Source organism: Pituophis catenifer, unplaced genomic scaffold, assembly GCF_029215685.1.
Source record: "Pituophis catenifer annectens isolate HBS135680 unplaced genomic scaffold, rPitCat1.0.hap2 SCAF_4, whole genome shotgun sequence".
NCBI classification, from domain to species: Eukaryota; Metazoa; Chordata; class Lepidosauria; order Squamata; family Colubridae; genus Pituophis; species Pituophis catenifer.
This window is the reverse complement of record NW_027256884.1, coordinates 105,550,488-105,570,620: the sequence shown is the minus strand read 5'-3', so window position 1 is coordinate 105,570,620 and position 20,133 is coordinate 105,550,488. Positions and strand designations below refer to the sequence as shown.

Genomic DNA, 20,133 nt, shown 5'->3' with positions numbered 1-20,133 from the left:
TGTTTTTAGAAATTTAGATTTTATGGACTATAAAATTCCTGTAGATACAAGAATTTAATTCTTGTGTATTCTTTTGGACACACAACTGGGTTTCATAGAGCAACATACCTATAACTTTGGCCTTAAATAACCTAATACAGATAGGACAAGATTTCCAAATCTATTAGAATAGTCATGCTTTGGTTCCATCTTTAAAATGATGTCATTTTGTGGAATTTCAGAGACCAAGCTTCTCTATATTATCCTTGTTGTGTGAAATAGATCCCTATGAAGGCTGGGTGGCCCTGTTTGTATTGTCATCCAAGTAAATCTTAAAAACACAGTTTTCAAAAATTCCTTGGGCAGGTTGACTCTATATTGTTATAGGAATATTTTTTCTTGCTGTTCTTGGTTCTCCCTTCCCCAGTATAGTAACATAGAACTCTATACTATTTTAGATAGCTTTTAATCTCACTAAGCAGATCAAATAATATTATTATTACTGTACTTTTATTATGGAGATGCAATGGCTCAGTGGTTAAAAATGCTGAGCTTATCAGCTGGAAAGCTGGGTTCAACATCTGAGTGCTGCACATTGGGGAACTCCTGTTCCTTGCTCCAGCTCATCCTCACCTAGCAGTTTGAAAGCATGCAAATGCAAGTAGATCAATAGGTACAACTTTGGTGGGAAGGTAACAGTGTTCCATGCAGGTTTGGCATATAGCCATGCTGGCCACATGACCAGAGGACAATGCTGGCTCCCTCAGCCAAGAAACAGAGATGAGTACTGCACCCTAGAGTTGGACATAACTGAACAGGGAAATATTTCCTTTTACCTTTACTTTCATTACATATTTGTAAATTCCTAGAATGTGACTTGAGAGATGGTATATAAATTTCATAAATACTTAAATAAATGATTTGGTTAAATTGAAAAAAAATGGATTATGACATTTTGTTTCATAATTTTGAAATGTTTTAATAATTTTGAAAAGGTATTGAGAAACATACATTTATTTATATTATTTAAATATAACATCTCACACAAGGGACTTTGTAAGCATCTTACAAGCATTAAGAAAAATCCACAAAATATTATTTATTCATAACATTGTTTTCATACCTGGAAATATGTACATTTTATTGGCTATCTCTCTTGTCTTATGTAAGTCAATGTACCAGTTCCATCATGCTGAGTATCAATTTGCATTAATTATCACTTTTAGAAATACAGTGAATAATCATGTGGGACAGAAGGTGCATACAGTGTACCAGGAAATTACTCTGTTTTGTCTGCCATGTTAGTCATGCAATATCTGAGTTTGATATGGGTTTATATTCAGGAATTGGCATTGTCTTGTTTTCTGCGTATGTTATATTTAATATAAACTTTGTGTTTATTTTAAATGCCAATATCATCTATCTCCCCCCCCCCAATAATGACAGACTCTGTAAATGCAGTCCACTCATATAAGCACCTGTATACATGACACTCAGTTTATTTTCAAGGATAATAGGGGGAGATGAACCTGCAATAACCTGCAATTCTCAAGCCATGAAACTTTATACTAAATTCTCAGTATCAAAATCGTTCACTCTAAATTTTAACTTCGACCAGAATTTTAACTTGCTCTTGAAGCTGGTCAAAATGCTCCATAAAAATATGTTCATGGAAGTGTTCATTAAAAGAACCAAATATTATGCAAAACAATTGCAATGAAGCTTTGGATAGGTACCTTTCTTTCTTTACTGGGTATCTGTCCTGTATGAATGTTACAGATGAGTATGTGAAGAAAACAGCTTCATTCCAAGAAAGGAAGGAAGGAAGGAAGGAAGGAAGGAAGGAAGGAAGGAAGGAAGGAAGGAAGGAAGGAAGGAAGGACCTGGTAAAGAAAAACACAAGAATCAATATTAGAACATTGTAAAGATGCTGAACATAAAATCAAACAAGAAAAGACTTTGAAGACATCTCTCAAGTGGGTTTGCTGAAGATTCCTACTTGGCAAAAGAGACAGTTTATTGTATTTTACAGTTTAGTTTTTATAAGGCCGCCCAATAAGTTTAATTTATTTTAATTTAGTTTAGTTATGGGCTGTGAATATATATTGAGGAAACTGGACTGGAAGAAGATGGTTTTAAACATGGAGAAAGAAACATTAATAAACTGTGCTATATTGATGATACTACTTTGTTAGCTGACATGCTATAGTGAAGAAAGTCAAGGAGCACAGTGAAAAAAATTAAATATAAAGACCAAACTAATAACAACACTTACAACAACCGGCCTTAAAACTGACAATGAAGATATTGCAATGAAACTTTTTTTCTGCCTTTTAGGATCAACCATCAACAGTTATGGAACAAGCAGCCCAAAAGTTGAGGGTGCTTTATCACTGGAGGCTTTTAAGAAGAAACTGGACAGCCACTTGTCTGGAATGGCATAGGGTCCCCCTCCTTAAGTAGAGGGTTGGACTAGAAGACCACCAAGGTCCCTTCCAACTCTCTGTTATTCTGTTAAAAAACATGCCATAGACTAGCACTTAGTATAGTATCAATGAAGTCCTTAGAAAAGTTAATTAGGTGCTGGGATATGTCTACATATACAAAGATCAGAATCATGCAAGCAGTGGCTTTCCCCTTACACTCTGTGGAAGCAAAATTTGGACTTTCAAGAAGCAGAGTAATCTGTATTTCAAGTAAACATAATAAAGTGCACATCTGTAGCTATGTATATATAGTTTGTTAGTTACTCTGAACATAATTAAAAAAGAAATGCGTGGATAAATAAATAAAAAGATTACTGTGACACTTAAACTTGTAGAATTTCAACAATTGCACTGCAGGCTATGAAATGCATTTGCTCCAGATTTGTTTTCAAGACAATTCTTGCAAATAATCATAACAGCAACAACTACAATAACTACAACAACAAAGAACATCTTGCAAGTTCCACTACAACAACAAAGAACATCTTGCAAGTTCCACAACAACAACAGCAACAAAGAACATCTTGCAAGTTTCACATAGAGAGTGCCAATAATTAGAAAATTCTATTGTGTGGTATTATTAAGCATATCCCTAAAGCAGTGGGATATTCAAGAGAATTGCAGTAGATCATCTTAAATGATAGTCAGGTTCATATGGAAGCAGATGCTCCACTCTTTCTCACTTCATAGTCATTTGGGGGGAGGTATGATATGAAGGAACCATCAGTTGGAAGTATATTTAACCCTGTGGCCCCAGTTTCTTCATACAAAAGTCACAGGATGTGGTCAAACATTTTCTGCACCCTAATTATAAAAATATAAGCCATTGGGTAAAAGGTCATTTGTATAAGAGAGGGATAAGCACCCTTCCATTCCCTAATTACCAATTACTTCGTACAATTATGTAAATAAACTTGTTTTATTTATCTCAGGAAATTAATTTTCCTTAATAACATGTACTGGTAGTTACTGAGAAAAATGCCCACATCACATTGAAAGAATAGTATTTATTTATTTAAAGACCTCATATGGCCACCCAATAAGACTACAATCATGACTTGATCATCCATCAACATCATAATAAATGCTATTATCCAAAACAATAATTGTTTGCATTTTGGTTTAGTACTGAATTGTTAATTTTGAGATTCTTTTGAAAGTCTCACGTATACTAAAGAAAAATTAATTTTCTGTCCAATGAAAGCACATATTTGCATTTTCAGTAGGATACAGATTAACAATAGTTTCTGAGTCATTATGTGGAAGTTTAATATAGATTCTGAATGTAAAACAGGCAATGTAACATGAACATGGCTATGGTTGTTAATGGCTTGTTTTAGCTGGAAGCTATAAAATCATCCAAGGAGTCTGTTGGTGTTGGAATAATAATTTACCTATACAATTACCACATGGTGGATTTTTGCAACTCTAATTCTATGTTATTAATAATGAATAAAATTGCAATTTTCTCAGGTTGCTCGGGGCAGTGGGGAATTAGTTCAATGAATATTTCAGTGCATTATTTTAATCATAACTCCACAGATTTCAAGTGGCCAGTGTTTTATATTTTTAAGTTTACTCTTCTAAAGGATTGTAGTAATTAAAGTGAAAAATATTTGCTCTTAAGTCCACTTTATGATTTACAGTTCTTTTTAAAAACACTAAAAAAAAAAAGCTAGCTGTGTCATTAATACTTGTAATTTGATACTGCATTTGTTAATGGACTTCTTCTGATTAATGGCTTTTTTTAGTAGGCAAAATATTCTGAGACAGGGAGGCAGAATCCGTGAATATTTAAATGAAAGTAAATAAGTTATTGAATATTCTTATTTTAAGAATTCATATATTTGTTGTAGTTTGTTTGTAATCACTGAAACAAACACATATACTTTATAGGGCTTTTTTTCTAATCAATGGTACAGAATTTACATGTAGAGGCTGATTACTTTCTTTTATTTATTTTTTATTCCTTAGCCAACTGCATGATTTTTGGCGCTTAGATTACTGGGAAGATGATCTTCGCCGGCGGAGACGGTTTGTTCGCAATGCTTTTGGCTCCACCCATTCTGATGCATTGCTCAAAGCTGCTGGAGAATATGGTCAGTATCACTGTAACATTCCTACTGTCCTAAATGCAGTTAGAATTGTTATTAGACTCTGTTTGAATGAAATCTGTCCATTTTATTATAGTATTTTCTGTTTTTTTACATTTAGCATTTACCTTGTATAGCTAAATACATTTCAATATCATTAACAGTAGTTTTCAAGCTTGTGCAGTTTATATTATATTTAAATACAGGACTGGTGACATTAGAATAATGTATACACATAAACGAAAAACTGTAAATACAGTAATAAACCTGTTAGTTTTAGAAAAAAATATGGTTCATTGAATCCAAAGAAAGAGTTGGGTTTTTTTTTTCTGACAAGGTTAATATAAAAGGACTTTCACATTTCTCAGTGTTGTAAGTCTCTTTTATTTTAGAGAATACAGAGACAAGCCCATTCTTGGAAGCTAAAAATTGAGAATAAGATAACCTTTCTGAAAAGTACTCTGCTCTTAAAAGTATTTCTTATTTTTCAGTTAAAGAGAGACTTATTGCACTGCTTAAAGCTGGCAGTGTGAATGCAGAATTATATGTATATATAAAAACACTCATTGTCAGAGTGAGCTAATTAATTTGCAAATAGCAAATCATCTATCAGAGATGTAATAAGTTTAAATGAAAGAATTTATAATCTCATTGAATTTATTGGGAATGTAAACTATTCCAGAAATTTATTCCACAGTACTAACCTCTGTAGTTTGGTTGAATTATGTAAATTTTGTAATTTTATATACACTCTCTTGATCTCTGATTAATATGATTTAACTTTATAAAAAATGACTAAAAGTTGGAAACTGCAGAAAAGAGAAAAAGCCCTGTAATACAGCAAAAATGTGAAAAAAGAATGAAGAAACTATTTGGTAACTTACATGCTTAATAATAGAAATCCTTGTTTATGTGCCAAAATTTAATTCTTATCAATAATTTTTATTTTGCTTTTAATGAAAATGATTCCTACTGAGGTATGTCAGATTGAATTTCATGGAACTAATATTTGAGTAGCATATAGGATTGTACGATTATAATTCTTGGAAGCTGCTACATTCAAAGCCTTTCTCCGACCTCTGTAGTATGGTTCATGTTGTTTTCAGATCCCTTTGTTTCAACTCTTTTTTGAAAATATAATTGAAACAATATAGGCTTCAGAATTGTTTAGATTAGTAAAATATTTTAAAGGTTTTATATAGCATATTCTTAGATTTTATGATACTGCTTCTCTAGAATGCCATGTAATTAGGTCAGATTGCTCTTTGTACTTCAATAATAAATCGTTGAGTGGCAGCAACTTTCCATGCTTTCATTCAGGAATTTTTGATGATATTAGAATATGAATGAACCATTTGACTTGCAAAGCTGTATTTCTCACTAAGCTTGATATGTCTTCAACCAAGAAGTCTGAAAGTAAAATTATGTTACAGGTCATCCTAAGACACAGCCACTATTTTATTTTATTTCATGTCATTGTTATTTCTCTAATTTATGTTGAAGAACAAGGGGGAATAGATGCCATAGGAAAAAAAATAGAACATTTAAGAAAAATTGATTAGTTTGAAGTACAGTATTGGTATAGACAAGATAGGTACATCCTGCTGTTCTTAGCCCCTCTTCCCTTGACCCTTAGCAATGACTAAGGATTGCTACATGGGCGAGATTTTAACTTCCGTCCTCCAGTCAACTAAACTCTGTGTCTTCTCTGGTGTATGTGTACATACATATGTATATCCCCCCCTTGTATGAATAGCCAAGTCTGACCCATCATGCCATGACAATTAAAAAGGGTTCTCTTAATATAAATTGCTGTCATATGCTATGTCTAGGTTACTACAATCAGTCTTGCTTATTTGTAGTCTGAAACTAACAGAGGGCAAGAGCAATAAGTCACATTTATGTAGATACACAGAAAAGTATATTCACAAAGTGCCAAAAATCCTAAATGAAACTGTTAGTTATTGTGCTTAAAAGGAGTTTTTTTTTTTAAAAAAAAAGACCATGATCTAGCTTAATCATGAGAATTTCATACAGATTGTCAATTGATATTTCTCCTCATACGTTTACTTCCCATGTATGTGGAGAAAGGTAGATAGTGTCATTACTGTTTATATTACAAATCACAGTGGAAAGATGTTATCTTTTGCAATTTTAAAGTACTTTTTTTCTAAAGCTTTCAGTATCAAAATTAAGAACAGTCTTCCAGAAGAATTTAAAACAGCATTCACTGAGATTAAGTCCAGAGAATTTTTACTTTGATTGGAGGGAGGGGGTGCAGTTTGGAGGCTTGTACTTATGGATTTTAATATTAAAACTTTTACTTGACCCAACTGTATAAGAAAACATCCTTAACACTGATGTTATTTTTATACCTCCTGGTGATACTAATGAGTTGAATAATTTATGAGATTGTCATGTAAAAAGGATTTGGTGCGGTTTGATGTATTTTCAACCTCTGGTGCTGGAATGTGATTAATAAAGAGCTGGAGGCACAGCATTTTTTCCCCATTGGGGCTTAACTTTCATTAGGGATTTTTTCATCAGTTTTATTTTGATCATTTTATATCTCTTTTTCATTATCAGAATCGCACATAAGAAGTACTATAGAGAAAGATATTGATTTTTGTTATGTAAGTTACATAACGTAATTCACTGTCCACAAATAACTTCACAATAGAAACAACAAAAGGAAAAAATGAATTATATGGATGAGTGAGGAGTTTTTTTAAATTTTATTTTGAAAATAGTAGCATAAATACTGCTTTAAGTTTCTGTATAGAATAGACTGACAGTTATCATTGTGGGGGGGGGGGGGGAGTTGTGATTAAATATCACAGCCAAGAAATGTTTAGTCAGAGCCTAAGTCAGCAAGCTCATCTGGGTCTGTGATCAAAGGCGTCAGCTTAAATAGGTCTGATCAGGCATTGCAGACGAGGGCAGGCAGCCTCAGCTGAGCAAAAAATCACAGAGCAAAGATGACAAAATTAATCAGTCAATTCTTTGGCAATAAATAACAAGATATGCTGAGGTCTGCAGATGAGAGAATTTCTAGGTTCTGCGGAGATGCATCTACTTAATGCCTGATTTATCTAAGCTTGCATAGCCATCAAGACATGACCTTGATGAATAAAAGAGCACTCTCTAACTAATCTAGACTTAAATCAGTATTGATAGTGAACACATGGTATATAATAGTAATATGATGCTAACTGATCAAGGAATACAGGAGTTTTTGGAAATAACAGTTCTCTCTATGGATTTTACACTTGCTCAAGGGAAGAATGGCAGATATTACCTAAAGAGGTAAAGCATTAAAATGTAGTGAAAATGTTTCAGATAATTCGAGAACCTGAGAACCAAACAGTATTAGGTTTATTCATCTTCATCCAACTATTTGAAGTTTCAGTTCTTTGTATAACATATTTTGTACAGAATTTTTTTAAGTAGCATTCCACATTCAAATCTCTTTTCATTGTACTGTATTTCATATTACAATTTCTATAGTAGTTTTGTTAATTATACGGTTTTGTTATTGCCACAGGCAGTTTACAAAATCATCCTGAACCATGTAGAGAACTGTTTATATAACTGACTGAGTGATTGCTTGACCAAGCTTAACATGAAGCACATACAAATCTCAAAGCATGCAAATCCAGACTCACAAATTTCTTTAAAACTCAAACCTTTGGAAAGAAAATTTGCAGTGTTGCCTTTTCTATACAAATACATGCTTTTGGAGGTGTTTTATGCATTAGGATAGAGGAATTAGATGGAACGGCTGAACTGAGGTGTTAGTTACTCAATAGACCAACCCAGATTCTGACTCTGGATGTTCATCTTCACATCTGTTTGTAAACTAATGAAGTAAATCATTTCCCTTAACTAGGAATGGAGTTAAAAAAATGCTCCAAGCATGAAAGTGGAAGGCAGTCACCTGCTGGCCCTTACCACATTTATCCATGGGGGATGTTGTTCTAGATTCTCTTTTTTACCATGCCTTATTTTCAAAAGGCTTCCAGGTTTCATCAATCTCATCTATTTTTCAATATAATAAGGATGTTCTTAGAGGAAGCAATGAAAATGAGAAAAGCATGTAAACCTGCTTAGCTTAAAAACCTTCCTACTACTTGTTTTTGTTTGCAGGTTTGTTTGGGTTTCAGTTTTGTATTGTATTGGTGTCGCTAAGTACCAAATAGAAAATGGCAACTGGAGAAAAATGATGTGGGAGGGTGTAAACATACCTTCCTCCCTTAGATTTGAAATAATCTACCTTTTCTTTAAAATAAATTTTATCATTTTCCAAAGAAAACAAATAATTTTGTTTGTTGTCTTATGTTGTGATTGCATAATTTGCAAATGTATTATAATTGGCTATTACATTTTCAATAACATTTTGGGTTATTTTGGAAATAACTCTCTCAGTATAAACATTTAACAAGTTTTTTTGCCTTTCAGAATAAACCAGATTTCTGTTAAAGTTACATTTTAAACTTGTATTTAGATGAAGGAAGAAAATGTTGTGAAAATTAAATAGCAAAAATACTGCATGCCTTTGAAAGCCAGTACACTCTATTAGCAAAACTGTCAATATAAAAAGTGCATTCCATTTCCACCTCCTCCTCTAATAACCTTTTCTATGTTACTCACAGACAGTTCACATAATCAGAGTATATTGTCAGCTTACCGGAGTTGGGGAAGCATGAAATGAAAATCACTTTAATATTGATCCAATTCTTTCTTGCAAGTGTCCTTGATGTCCTTTTCTCCTGAGCAGTAGCTATTTGTTTTATTTAGGGAAATAACTTGGTTATGACTGCTCTTTGCAAAATATATTTCAGAGCAATTATTATTAAAATAGTTTTTTGCAGCTTATTATTTTTCCCATATAATTTTTTACAATATAGTGGCACCAAATCACAAGTAGTCACCATCTTATTTACCAGTCTGTGTTATAAGACAGTATTCTCCTAGCTTAAGATACAATGAAATTAAAGATATGTATAATATGGGTCAAATTATCCAAACATGCCACTTGGGAGATTTTTATTGATAATTGCAACATATAAGGTCAGATGTCTTTATCTGTCCAACCATTATGGTACTAAATTTCCTTATGTAACTAAACACTGAAGAATAAGATAACATCCAACATTTTAAATGTTGTCTTTTTTTTACATAGCATATAAATTAAATTGTTTGTAAAATAATTTGAATTCAATATTTCTTCTTAAATTCTGGAATGTCACCTACAATAATTACCTTTAGTTTTTAATTTTAGATTCTATAATAGGATCTTTTCTTTCTCTCTTTAAATTGCAATTTTCTCTTATATGTTAAATGGCAAATACATTTCTTACAGTAAATATAATTTCAGATATCCACCTTGGAGAGTCCTAGCAATACTCCTACATCATTTTCTTTAAAAATCTATTTCAAAATAAATCAACTTCTTTTGGTAATTCGGCATGTGATAGGATTTTATAGATGCAGTTTTCACGATGTCTCAGCAAAAAAAAGTGTTAAATGAACCTGAACATTTTAGAGGCTATGATAGTTAAGTGATTTCTTCTGATTATAGTAAACGTTTGGTATTTTATATATCCATAGTATTTCCAGATATATGGAAATAAGTAAGTTGAAACTTATTTAAAAAATTGAACTAAGCACCAAGGACACCGTAGTTCAACCCTGAGCTAGATATGTTCTCTTCTGTTGGGCTCAATAATATTTTTAAAAATAGACATATATGAGCTATTTCAAACATGAACTAAAGAACTGGAATATATATAAAACCATAGCAATGGCCTCAGGTTCTTAAAAATGCTGAAAGAGTATTTACAGATTTGAGATCTGTCAAACATTGTATTTAGGGTATATTGGACTGCCTAAAGAATATATTTGATTTGATTTTTTTTATGCTGGAGGCATAAGAAATTTGAGCGCTTACTGATCTATATGATATGATCATGCAAGCATTTAATATTTGGGGGGATAGTGTATTAATGTAAATTAGTAAATTTATGCAGAAACCTTTAAATGTTAAAGATGTTAATATAATGATCAATTATATACCAAGACTTTGGAAAGTAAGTGTTTATTGGAAAGTGTGGTTGCATCAAGAATTGGGAGGGGGGAGTGTCAGAAAAAAATTATATTAAGAAATTGGAAATGGGTTATTATTGCAAATGTCAAGGAATGGTGTCAGTAATGTGTGATCTATCTTTTTTAGAAAAGCAATTTTCTATTAATAAAAGGATGTAGCAATATGTGTTACTATGGCAGAAATTCTTACTATCTTACAATAATAACTTGTATTCTCTATGAGGGCTCCTTGGTGCTCTCTGAGCTTGCTTGTTTTCTGGCAGATGTTTCAGTACCCAAACTAGGTAACATTATCAATGCTTGTGCATTCACTATATTGTAGTTATGAATTCATTGATAAACCAATGACTATTGAGAAATATAAAATATAAGATTTTGTTCTTTTTTTCTATTTCTTTTTAGCTTGTATTTTAGTATGAACTTTTAATTTATTAAAAGTTTAATTATTTTATTTAAATAAATAAATAAAATAAAAATAATAATTTAAAAAAAGATTGTTTTGTTTCAAAAATAAACGTATAAAAAGTGAGGGATCGATATTAAATTTTGTTAAAGAACAAGGCTTGGGATAATATTGATAAATAAGTGATAACCAGTAATAAATTAGTGATAATAATAGTGTAGGGTTAACTAATATCACAATCTCAAGTCTGAAATTTAGCAGGTTTTTTAAAAATACTATAAAGTCACAGAGTATAAGACTATCAAAGATAGCTTATTAGTTGTGATGACTACAGGAGAGTCATGCCTCTTAATATATCTTATGGGAAAGACAAATGAGAAACTGTCCTTCTTTTGCATATTCTTTTGACATCAGGTTATATTGGGAACAAAATATGAAATTGCAGATCTAGAGTAGGAAATAAATCAAAGTATTTTCTTACTTAATTTACCGCTGTTTTCTTTAACTGGCAATCGTATTGTATCGTACAGCATCACCTTCTACAGTTAATGCAGAAGGAAAAGCACTCAATAAATTATAAATAATAATATATTTTAATGTCCACATCTGAACAAAACTGTTGCATGAAATGTTTTATGAAATTCTCCTATATACTGACTCCTTTTCAGAAAGTTCTGCCACTTTACCAAACTGAGTTGTAATACTCTATTTACTGAACTTCTAATACAGAGATAAAAAACAGCAACATCTTACATTCTTTGTTAGAGGAAGAATTTTATAGAGAGTTATTTAAAATCAAAAGACATTAGAAACAGCAGGAGTTCAGTCAAAATTCAGTTCAATCTGTCATGGACAATTGTTATTTCAGAATGGTTTTGAGTAAAGAATAAGGTCGATATATTAATAAATGCATAACAAAATCATTAAGTCAAATTTAACCATCACCTTCATAAGCTATTTTAAGTTCTTATGATAAATACTTCTGAAAAGCAATGGTTTTAATGCTATTGCCTTTATCACCTTGATGTTTTAATTATTACTGACCACAGTAATACAATACTGATAAACTGGCAGAAAGGTTCAGAATGTATTTCAAATTGCAGCTCAAGAACCATGCAAATAGGACCCCTAGAATTTCGGGTAGAACAGATCTAAGGAGAACTTAAGATATCTTGAGAAGTTGTAAAGAACTTACTAGTGAAGTGCATCAAACAGGGATCTTACATCCTGATATAAGTTAGGTTAGCACCTTCTCCTGGAGTATTCTTAGATCATCTGACTCAGTTAGCAAGGTACCTTTTGCTTTTTTGCTAATAACAGAATAATGATGTGCTTGGCAGGAATCAGGCCAGAAATTTTTTAGTTTATGACACACCCAGTTGTGAATGAATTCAAATGCCTTCTTGCCATATTTCTCAGTTTCAGCCTGATAGTATGCTGCAGTAATATGATTATATTTTGAATATCTTTATTTTACACTTACCTTATAATCATAGAATAATACAATAATAAATAAACCAAAAAATAATATTGCTTAGAAAAAATGTATCAGGTAGTGAAATAATGGTATTTTTAAAAAGACTACTTATGAATATTTAAGAACTTAAGACAATAATAGTAAAAGTTGTACACTAAGTAGTTTCAGAAAGAAGCAAGAGGAAAGTTTCACCTTACATTTTTATTGTGTAAAATATATTTTTTACTTGAGCGCATTATTTTATTGTTAATGGGACAAACTTTAGTTATGTTGACACACTTTTAGAAGCCACACAAAGCTGTAAAATATAAGAAAAAGCATTCTTTAAGAAAAGAAATCACCCCATGGAACTGATTTCCAGATGTTTGGAAACATTAGAATTTCCTGTCAGTACATTTAGGTAACACTAAAATGAGTTAACTTTCCATTCTGCCAGCCCTCTTCAAAGATGAAAGAAAAATCACTGCATAAATTGCCTTATCTATAATTCACTGAAGTAAGCTGTGGAATGAATTCTGAAAGAAGCAGAATTCTCTTTTGGTTAGTATCACAGCTTCTAAACTAACTGTACTTTTATTTCCACTTTACCTTTAAAATGAAATTAGTGACTTTAAAGTCAAATAGATGTTAATGAGTTATGATGTTGAGTAGTTTGTTTGAACTGAATTGTGTGTTTGACTTAGATTTGGATGTGATTTTTTTTTTTTGCTCTTCAGTCTACTTGTGTCTAAAATCAGCCACATACTGTCTGTGCATTTATTCAAGTAGCCTTGAACTGACTTCTAATAGTTATGGACACAGCAGGTAATCTTTGATGTTTAGCTTGCATACCTAGAACCAGCTGTGACCTGAAGAATCTAAATGAGAATTTACAAGTTTAAGGATATTTGAGAAGAAAATATGGATGTAACCCAAATCAATGTTGATGTGTCAAATGCTTTTTTAAAAAAAAAATCTGTTTTTTTTTAATTTTATTGTTGTTTTCTTGTGCTTTATGAAATGTGTGCATAGAAAGGAAAAGAGGAGGGAAAAATGCAGACACATACACACACAGAGGAGACTTTTTAAATTGAATAAATTGCCAGTTTTATTTGGTTTCATAAGAGTTTTGGTTTACTACTCGACATACTTTTAAGTCACCTCTAGACAAGATGGGTGGCCCATAAATCTAATATTATGCTCTACCTACTATAATACCTTTTATTTCAATGTATCAGAATTATTCAATTATTATTTTTATTATTTTATTAAAAAATAATAGTGATCTTCTTCCTGATTAATTATATAAAACTATACTTTTTTTTAAAAAAAAGTTGGTAGATAGAGGGTGCTTATAATCAACTAAACTTCATAACTGACATGTGCCATGAAAGTGAATGATTACATGAGTTCATACCTCATGCATTTTATCAATATAATTATTTAGTATACTCTTCTTTTTGATCCAAGTGAGTGTCTTTAAATCGTAAGCCAAGGTATGGAAATATATATTAAAAAAAAAAATCTTCCATGGTCTACATTTTTCATAAAACCATTAGCGCTAATTCTATTAATATATTTAGTACAAGATGTGCAATAGTTTGAAACATACCTTGTGTATCTTATCATTTCTCTCTACAATTATTTCCTAATAAATTTAATTTTGATCCATACTATGGTATATTTTCCATCCGTTATTTTTCTATCTTTTACTATACCTACCATTTAGAATATATACATTTCTTACATTTATGCTGAATTAATACAGCTGTAGTCTTCAGCAAATAACATAATAAAAATTGATTGATAAAATTTGGCTAGGTCAATATGGTCTAAATCTTAGTTTTTCATGGCAATGGTAGTACAGTGTAGTATTCCATTATATCTGATACAAAAACATTAGAAAATCATATATTGTTATTATGGAAATTTAAAATATTTAAAGAAAGTAAGGTAGGGCAAGGGAAAAAGAATACAAATATCTCTAAAGTTGCATGCAATTTTCTAGAAGACCAAGAAATGTCTTTGTTGCTACATACAAAAAATAATAACTTGGGTATTTCCCTTAAATTCATGTATTTAACAGGAAATTTGAATGTCCTGAGTTCCTAAAAAAGAATACAGATCAGATTTTAAGACAGAGTAAATTAAAATGAATCTGCATTTGCAATAATTTAAGGGTACCGAATTTAGAATGAAAATATAAGTGATCTTTTTTCCTTTATCTGTGACAATTCTGAAAACAGAAAAACAGATATTTTATCTGTTTTTTTATCTAACTTTTTGATTAGTTATTTGACTTGTGGCCTGAAATAAAAAATTACCAAAATACTGCCATTAATATTAAAATTCAGAAGGCAAGCCTATATTATAAAGTATGATGTGCTTAAAATATTTTTGATTAAATATTGAATGTGGAACACAATAATTACACTCTATAAATAAAACACGAATGTAGAGGTATTTATTCTATGTATTAGAATAAAGTTGTAAAATAATGAAATTATTTTATAAATCCCAAGGCTTGTTATATGTGTTACTTAATGCTGACTACCTTATATCAATTAAATAACGTTGCTTATTATTTGATATATTTTTCAACATTTCAACTAACATTATTCAAAGAGTGGTTTTATTTTATTTAAAGTGTGCTATTTCTGTTGCTATGTGTAACAGGAATTTGCAAGAGGTTATCCAATTTGGATATTGAATAGTCAAGATTCTTGATATATTTAAAGACTAAAAATAAATAAAATGAAAAATAACAGTAGACAAACCCAATCAATATTCCAAAATGCAATTAGGATCTTGACCAATGTTTAATGAAATAAAAATAAAGGTCCAAAAACCTTACAATGCTAGTATAATTGATCATAATCAAGGAACCTTATTATTAGCAGTATCCCGTCATAAAATGTTAATGATAATATAAATATATACATATGCATATGCATATACATATTTATTTATTTATTGGTTGCCTCATCACACAGTGATTATCTTCACCAAAAGTAATATCAATTTTTAATCTGAATGCTTAATTATAAAAATGCTAAATAGTCACAATAATGTTGGCCTTTATTATATCATGTTCAGTGTTAGTATTATTAGCTATGCATAATTCAAAGCAAATGCATTTTTAAACTGATTCTGTGCCCTTCTGTTTTGAAGGAGAAAAATATTGATCTGTCTTTTGAGAATGTTTATATACCTCTTTAGAATTATATAACTAGAACGTCTGTAACAAATCTACTCAGAACATATTGTGTATTTCGGGATATAAGGTAATACAGTGGTTTATTGAAGCTGTTTGTTAATTTTTTTGATGAATGCATAGTGAGGCCAAAAAGTCCATTCAGTATAGTATGTTTTCTGAAGATAGATGATCTCAAATACATTCTGTGCCCAATCAATGTTTGATTTGTTAGGCGTTAAACCATTTCTTTGTAAGAACAGTGTTTATAAGCCTTGTAATGAGCCAGCCTCCTGTGACATTATAGTTCTTTCTGTAATTTTGATAAATGGAATTCTAATTCATAAAGGATACATTGATTGAAGGGCAGCTTTCAGTGTCCCACACTTTCATTTAGATAAATGTTTATTACATTGTGGCAAACTAAATGATGGAGAATGACAAAAAACCTGCAGTTTCAGTCATACTAAAGGACTGAAGCAATTCTTTAAAAATTGTATATTTCATATTGTAAAACAAAATTTAATTTCAAGAAGATTTATATAAATCGTTAAACTGCACATTGACCAAATTCAACCAAATGACTAGTGTATTTCTAGTAAATGTGCCTTATCAGGTTGTTATAACAGACAGTTAGTGTGATACTTTCATTTTTTTAAGGTTATATCTTTTATTTTGAAGTTTACATAATATTAACCCAATAATTCTAACTCGTCTTTGTCTAAAACAGGACATCTGTTTTTTGTAAAGGTTTGAAAATATATTTTGAAGTACAAATTAATTCCATTAATTTTGTATTTGAAAACATTTAATGGACGTTCAGACTAAACTGAAATGTTGAATGAAAACAATGTTTATTTTATAGGAACTGAAGAAGATGTGGTAAAATCAAAGAAAACCTTTCGAAGTCAAGCTGTTGTCAACCAAAATGCTGAAACTGAACTCATGCTAGAAGGGGATGACGATGCTGTCAGTCTGTTGCAAGAGAAGGAGATTGATAATCTTGCAGGTATCAAAAATTATTGTTATTACAGATCTAATTAGAAAACTTGATCTAAAAATTCAATTTTTGGCAAAAAGAAAGTTGTCATCTTTCTCCTATATTTTAGAAGTTTTGTGGCCTATAGAATTTGGTACAGTTGCTATTTAAAATATTGATTAGTGTAATATGTTTTATTGAATGGTTACTACTCATTACAGTCATTATACACATATTACATTAAGCTTTATTTAGCCCAAAAATAAGATTGCTACATATTATAATAATAGGTAGACCAATCTCACCATTAACCCATTTAAAATATTTTCATGCAAAACCTGTTTTAAATGTTTTATTTCTTTCCAAGTTACTGTTGCTAGATAGAGCTGTAATTACATGTTAATCATAGGAGGGCAATTATAGTAAGACAATAACAGTATTAAAAAATTATTTCTTATATTTTATTTAAATACACAATTTCGCAACCATGATTTTTAACTCTTCATTATCCTTTTAGCTTAAAAATAGGTTGCTTCCATATGTGTACCCATAATGGTATGTGGCAATGACCTTGTAACATCAGCCAAAGAGATGTTGCCTAGGGAGCAGTCAGATAAGAGGTAGCATAGCCCAGAGCTGTATAATGGACAGAGCGAGAGGCTCAAAAAGGACTCTCACAATTCCACAAAACACACAGCTGGTATCATTACTCAACCTCTAATTTTCTCCCAAATAGGTTTAACTCCTTTTCTTACCAGCATTTTCTCTGTGGTCCTGGGATTCCACACCTCATGCCTAACTACTGTTTCCCAAGCCCCCATTTCCATCCTACCACAACTATGGCAGCTACTACTATCTGTCTCATGTTCCAACAGTTACTAATGTGATAAATATTAATCTTGTATGTCCTTTGTCTGGGATTTCTGTTGGAGACCTACTGCAAAGTCCCCTAGTTGCTATTGTTATGTCATAGGTTCCCTTTTTTTCTGCTTTGCATCTGGGAAACACTGTAGGGATTTCCTAGACTTTTGCAAGGATCCCAACTTGTTACTTTTTAGATATAATTGACATGCATGTAAATTAACTAAAATAACTTTAAAATGTTAGCATTTCAGTTGCACATAATCTTTTCATAGTTATGATCTTTAAAATCTGTTAAATGGTTTTAAGATTTTAAGAACTATACAGTAGCATAGCTGGCTAAGAAGATATGGCCAATTTAAAACATAAATTCATTTCAATGTCTTATTTAGTATTAACAAACATTTCATAATTTTCTGTTCCAGTTTTAGCTTCTAAGTTCCTTCCCAGACTGTTCATTTCAAGAGGCAAGTTTTTATTGATAAATTACAGATAGAAAGATCAATATCTAGTAGCAGTGTCTGATAGCTAACTGTGTAAATCAGTATCTCAGTTTGCACAATTATACTGAATTGATCATTAATACATTTTTTATTTTCTAATCCCTGAATTTTTGAAATGATTTTCAGTAGTTTTTCTGGCAACTAATTATACTAACTTGCAATTATAAAAGATAAATTTTCCTTGATAAAACTATTGTATTATGTAACAATAATTTAGTAATAATGTTAGAATAACCCCTTTTAATATTAATATTGAACTGAATGTTTATTAAATAATACGTAAAATGTATTTTTAATGCAGCAACATACTACATAAAAATTGGTTTCTGAAGAACAGAGATATGGGCAGGACAAATATCAACCATGGTAACTTAAGAAATATGTAGGAGTGCATAAAACCATTATGCACTCAAGCCATAGATTCATTTCATCTCTCTCTTTCAACTAGCAGTGGCAATCTCAACTCTTGTGTGTTCTTTTCAAAGCCTTTATCTGCATTCAATAGCTTTATCGCAGGTCCTCCTCCTCTTCTTCGTTCCACCTTTTCCAAACTCATCTTTGCTGTGTAAGTTCCTCACATCAGTTGTACAAGGAAATCTTCACATAATTTAGAAAGCTCTTAATTCTTTAAACTGGAAACAAGCCGCAGGAGAATATTGTTAGCCATTTGCTCTGTTTGTACAAAAGGAGGAAAGTAAGAGAGTGATTAATAATGCCCAAGTAGTTAAATGAAGCCCAAATTAAAAACCCCAACTACTAATTTCTTCAAATTATTTTCTTTTTTTTAAATGATCATTCTTCATTCAAAGTCTTCCCCATAAGTAGTGCTCTCTACAAAATGGTTTAAATCAGCTTGGTTACCAGAAATTACTATCCATAATAACAAATATATTGTTATATTCAAAATAATATATATTTCCAAAGAGCAACTACAAGTGACAAGTGAGGCTTCCTTCTTTATCGTAACGTTGAACTTCCATGGCTGACCCATATTTACTTAAATTCTTTGCAAACTTCATTTCTACAAACATCCACAGAGCAGCCCCAGTTCATTTTTCAGTCTGCTGCCTTTCACAGAATGATTTTTTTAAAAGAATTATCAAATCTTACTTCCTTTTACTTCAATCTTCTACAACTTATATAGCCAGATCTGGTCCCCATTTTCCTCACTCTATTCAGAATCATTCAGCAAGAGAATTTCTTTTGTTCAATTTTATTCCTGAAAAAGCAGCCTAGTCCCCAGCTGACCGTGGCTGATATGCAATAATAAATTATTGATCTTTAACAGTTATCTCCCTTCTTAGTACTACTGTGCCTGGAATAAGTTAAAGATCTTTATTTTGGAATTAACTTTATTGTATCCAGATGGAGGCATTTTAAGGGCAAAAATTTAATGTTAGATAAGATTTCCAGATTCAACAGTTTCCCTCCAGGCAACTCTTTATCACCACTTTTTCCCTGATGTTTATTTTTATTTTATTTATTCAATTTCTATGGCCGCACAGCTCAACCAAATGGCTCTGTCCAATGACAATTCCAACTGGCCATGAAATTTGTCATTGGTATCCTAAATGGATCTATGAAAGGATATTGAAAGGATATTGAAAAGGAGAACTCTTTATTTTTATTCCAATATTTGGGACAGGATTTTTCCCTAATTTTGATTGGTATATTTTTCAGTATTACCTACTTCTTGATCACTTCAATACATGATGATGATCACTTCCAAACTACTGTGAAACTAGAAGCCAGTGCCCAAACTTGCAGTAGACCTAAACTAACAGATATTCCCCAAAGAACAGGTTCAGACAATTTAGTGGACTTAGAATTATAGTGTATTGTTTATAATTTCTAGCTTTCTAACTTTGACAAGCTGGGATGAAGATTCCATTTGAGATGTTTTGAGTAATGCTAAACAATAGCATGCAGGAAATCCTAACATCTAGGAAACCTAGACCTCCTATAAGCTCTGATTTGAATGTATTGATAATAGGCTTATGAAATTAAGAAATAGCAAATTATATTCATCCAAAAGAATGTTTTCCTTAAATAGAACACTCCTTCCTTAAGTAGAA

At 31.2% G+C, this 20,133-nt stretch overlaps 1 protein-coding gene across 4 annotated transcripts in view; it reads left to right on the top strand.

Moving 5' to 3' along the window:
- Window positions 1–20,133, top strand: part of NBEA (neurobeachin) — a 355,376-nt gene that overhangs the window by 187,179 nt on the left and 148,064 nt on the right. For all 4 annotated transcript variants that reach the window (XM_070942793.1, XM_070942796.1, XM_070942795.1 and 1 more), the window contains 2 exons: window positions 4,440–4,564; window positions 16,581–16,724. In XM_070942793.1, coding sequence (XP_070798894.1) covers window positions 4,440–4,564; window positions 16,581–16,724 — 269 coding nt within the window. The remainder of the gene's footprint in view (window positions 1–4,439; window positions 4,565–16,580; window positions 16,725–20,133) is intronic.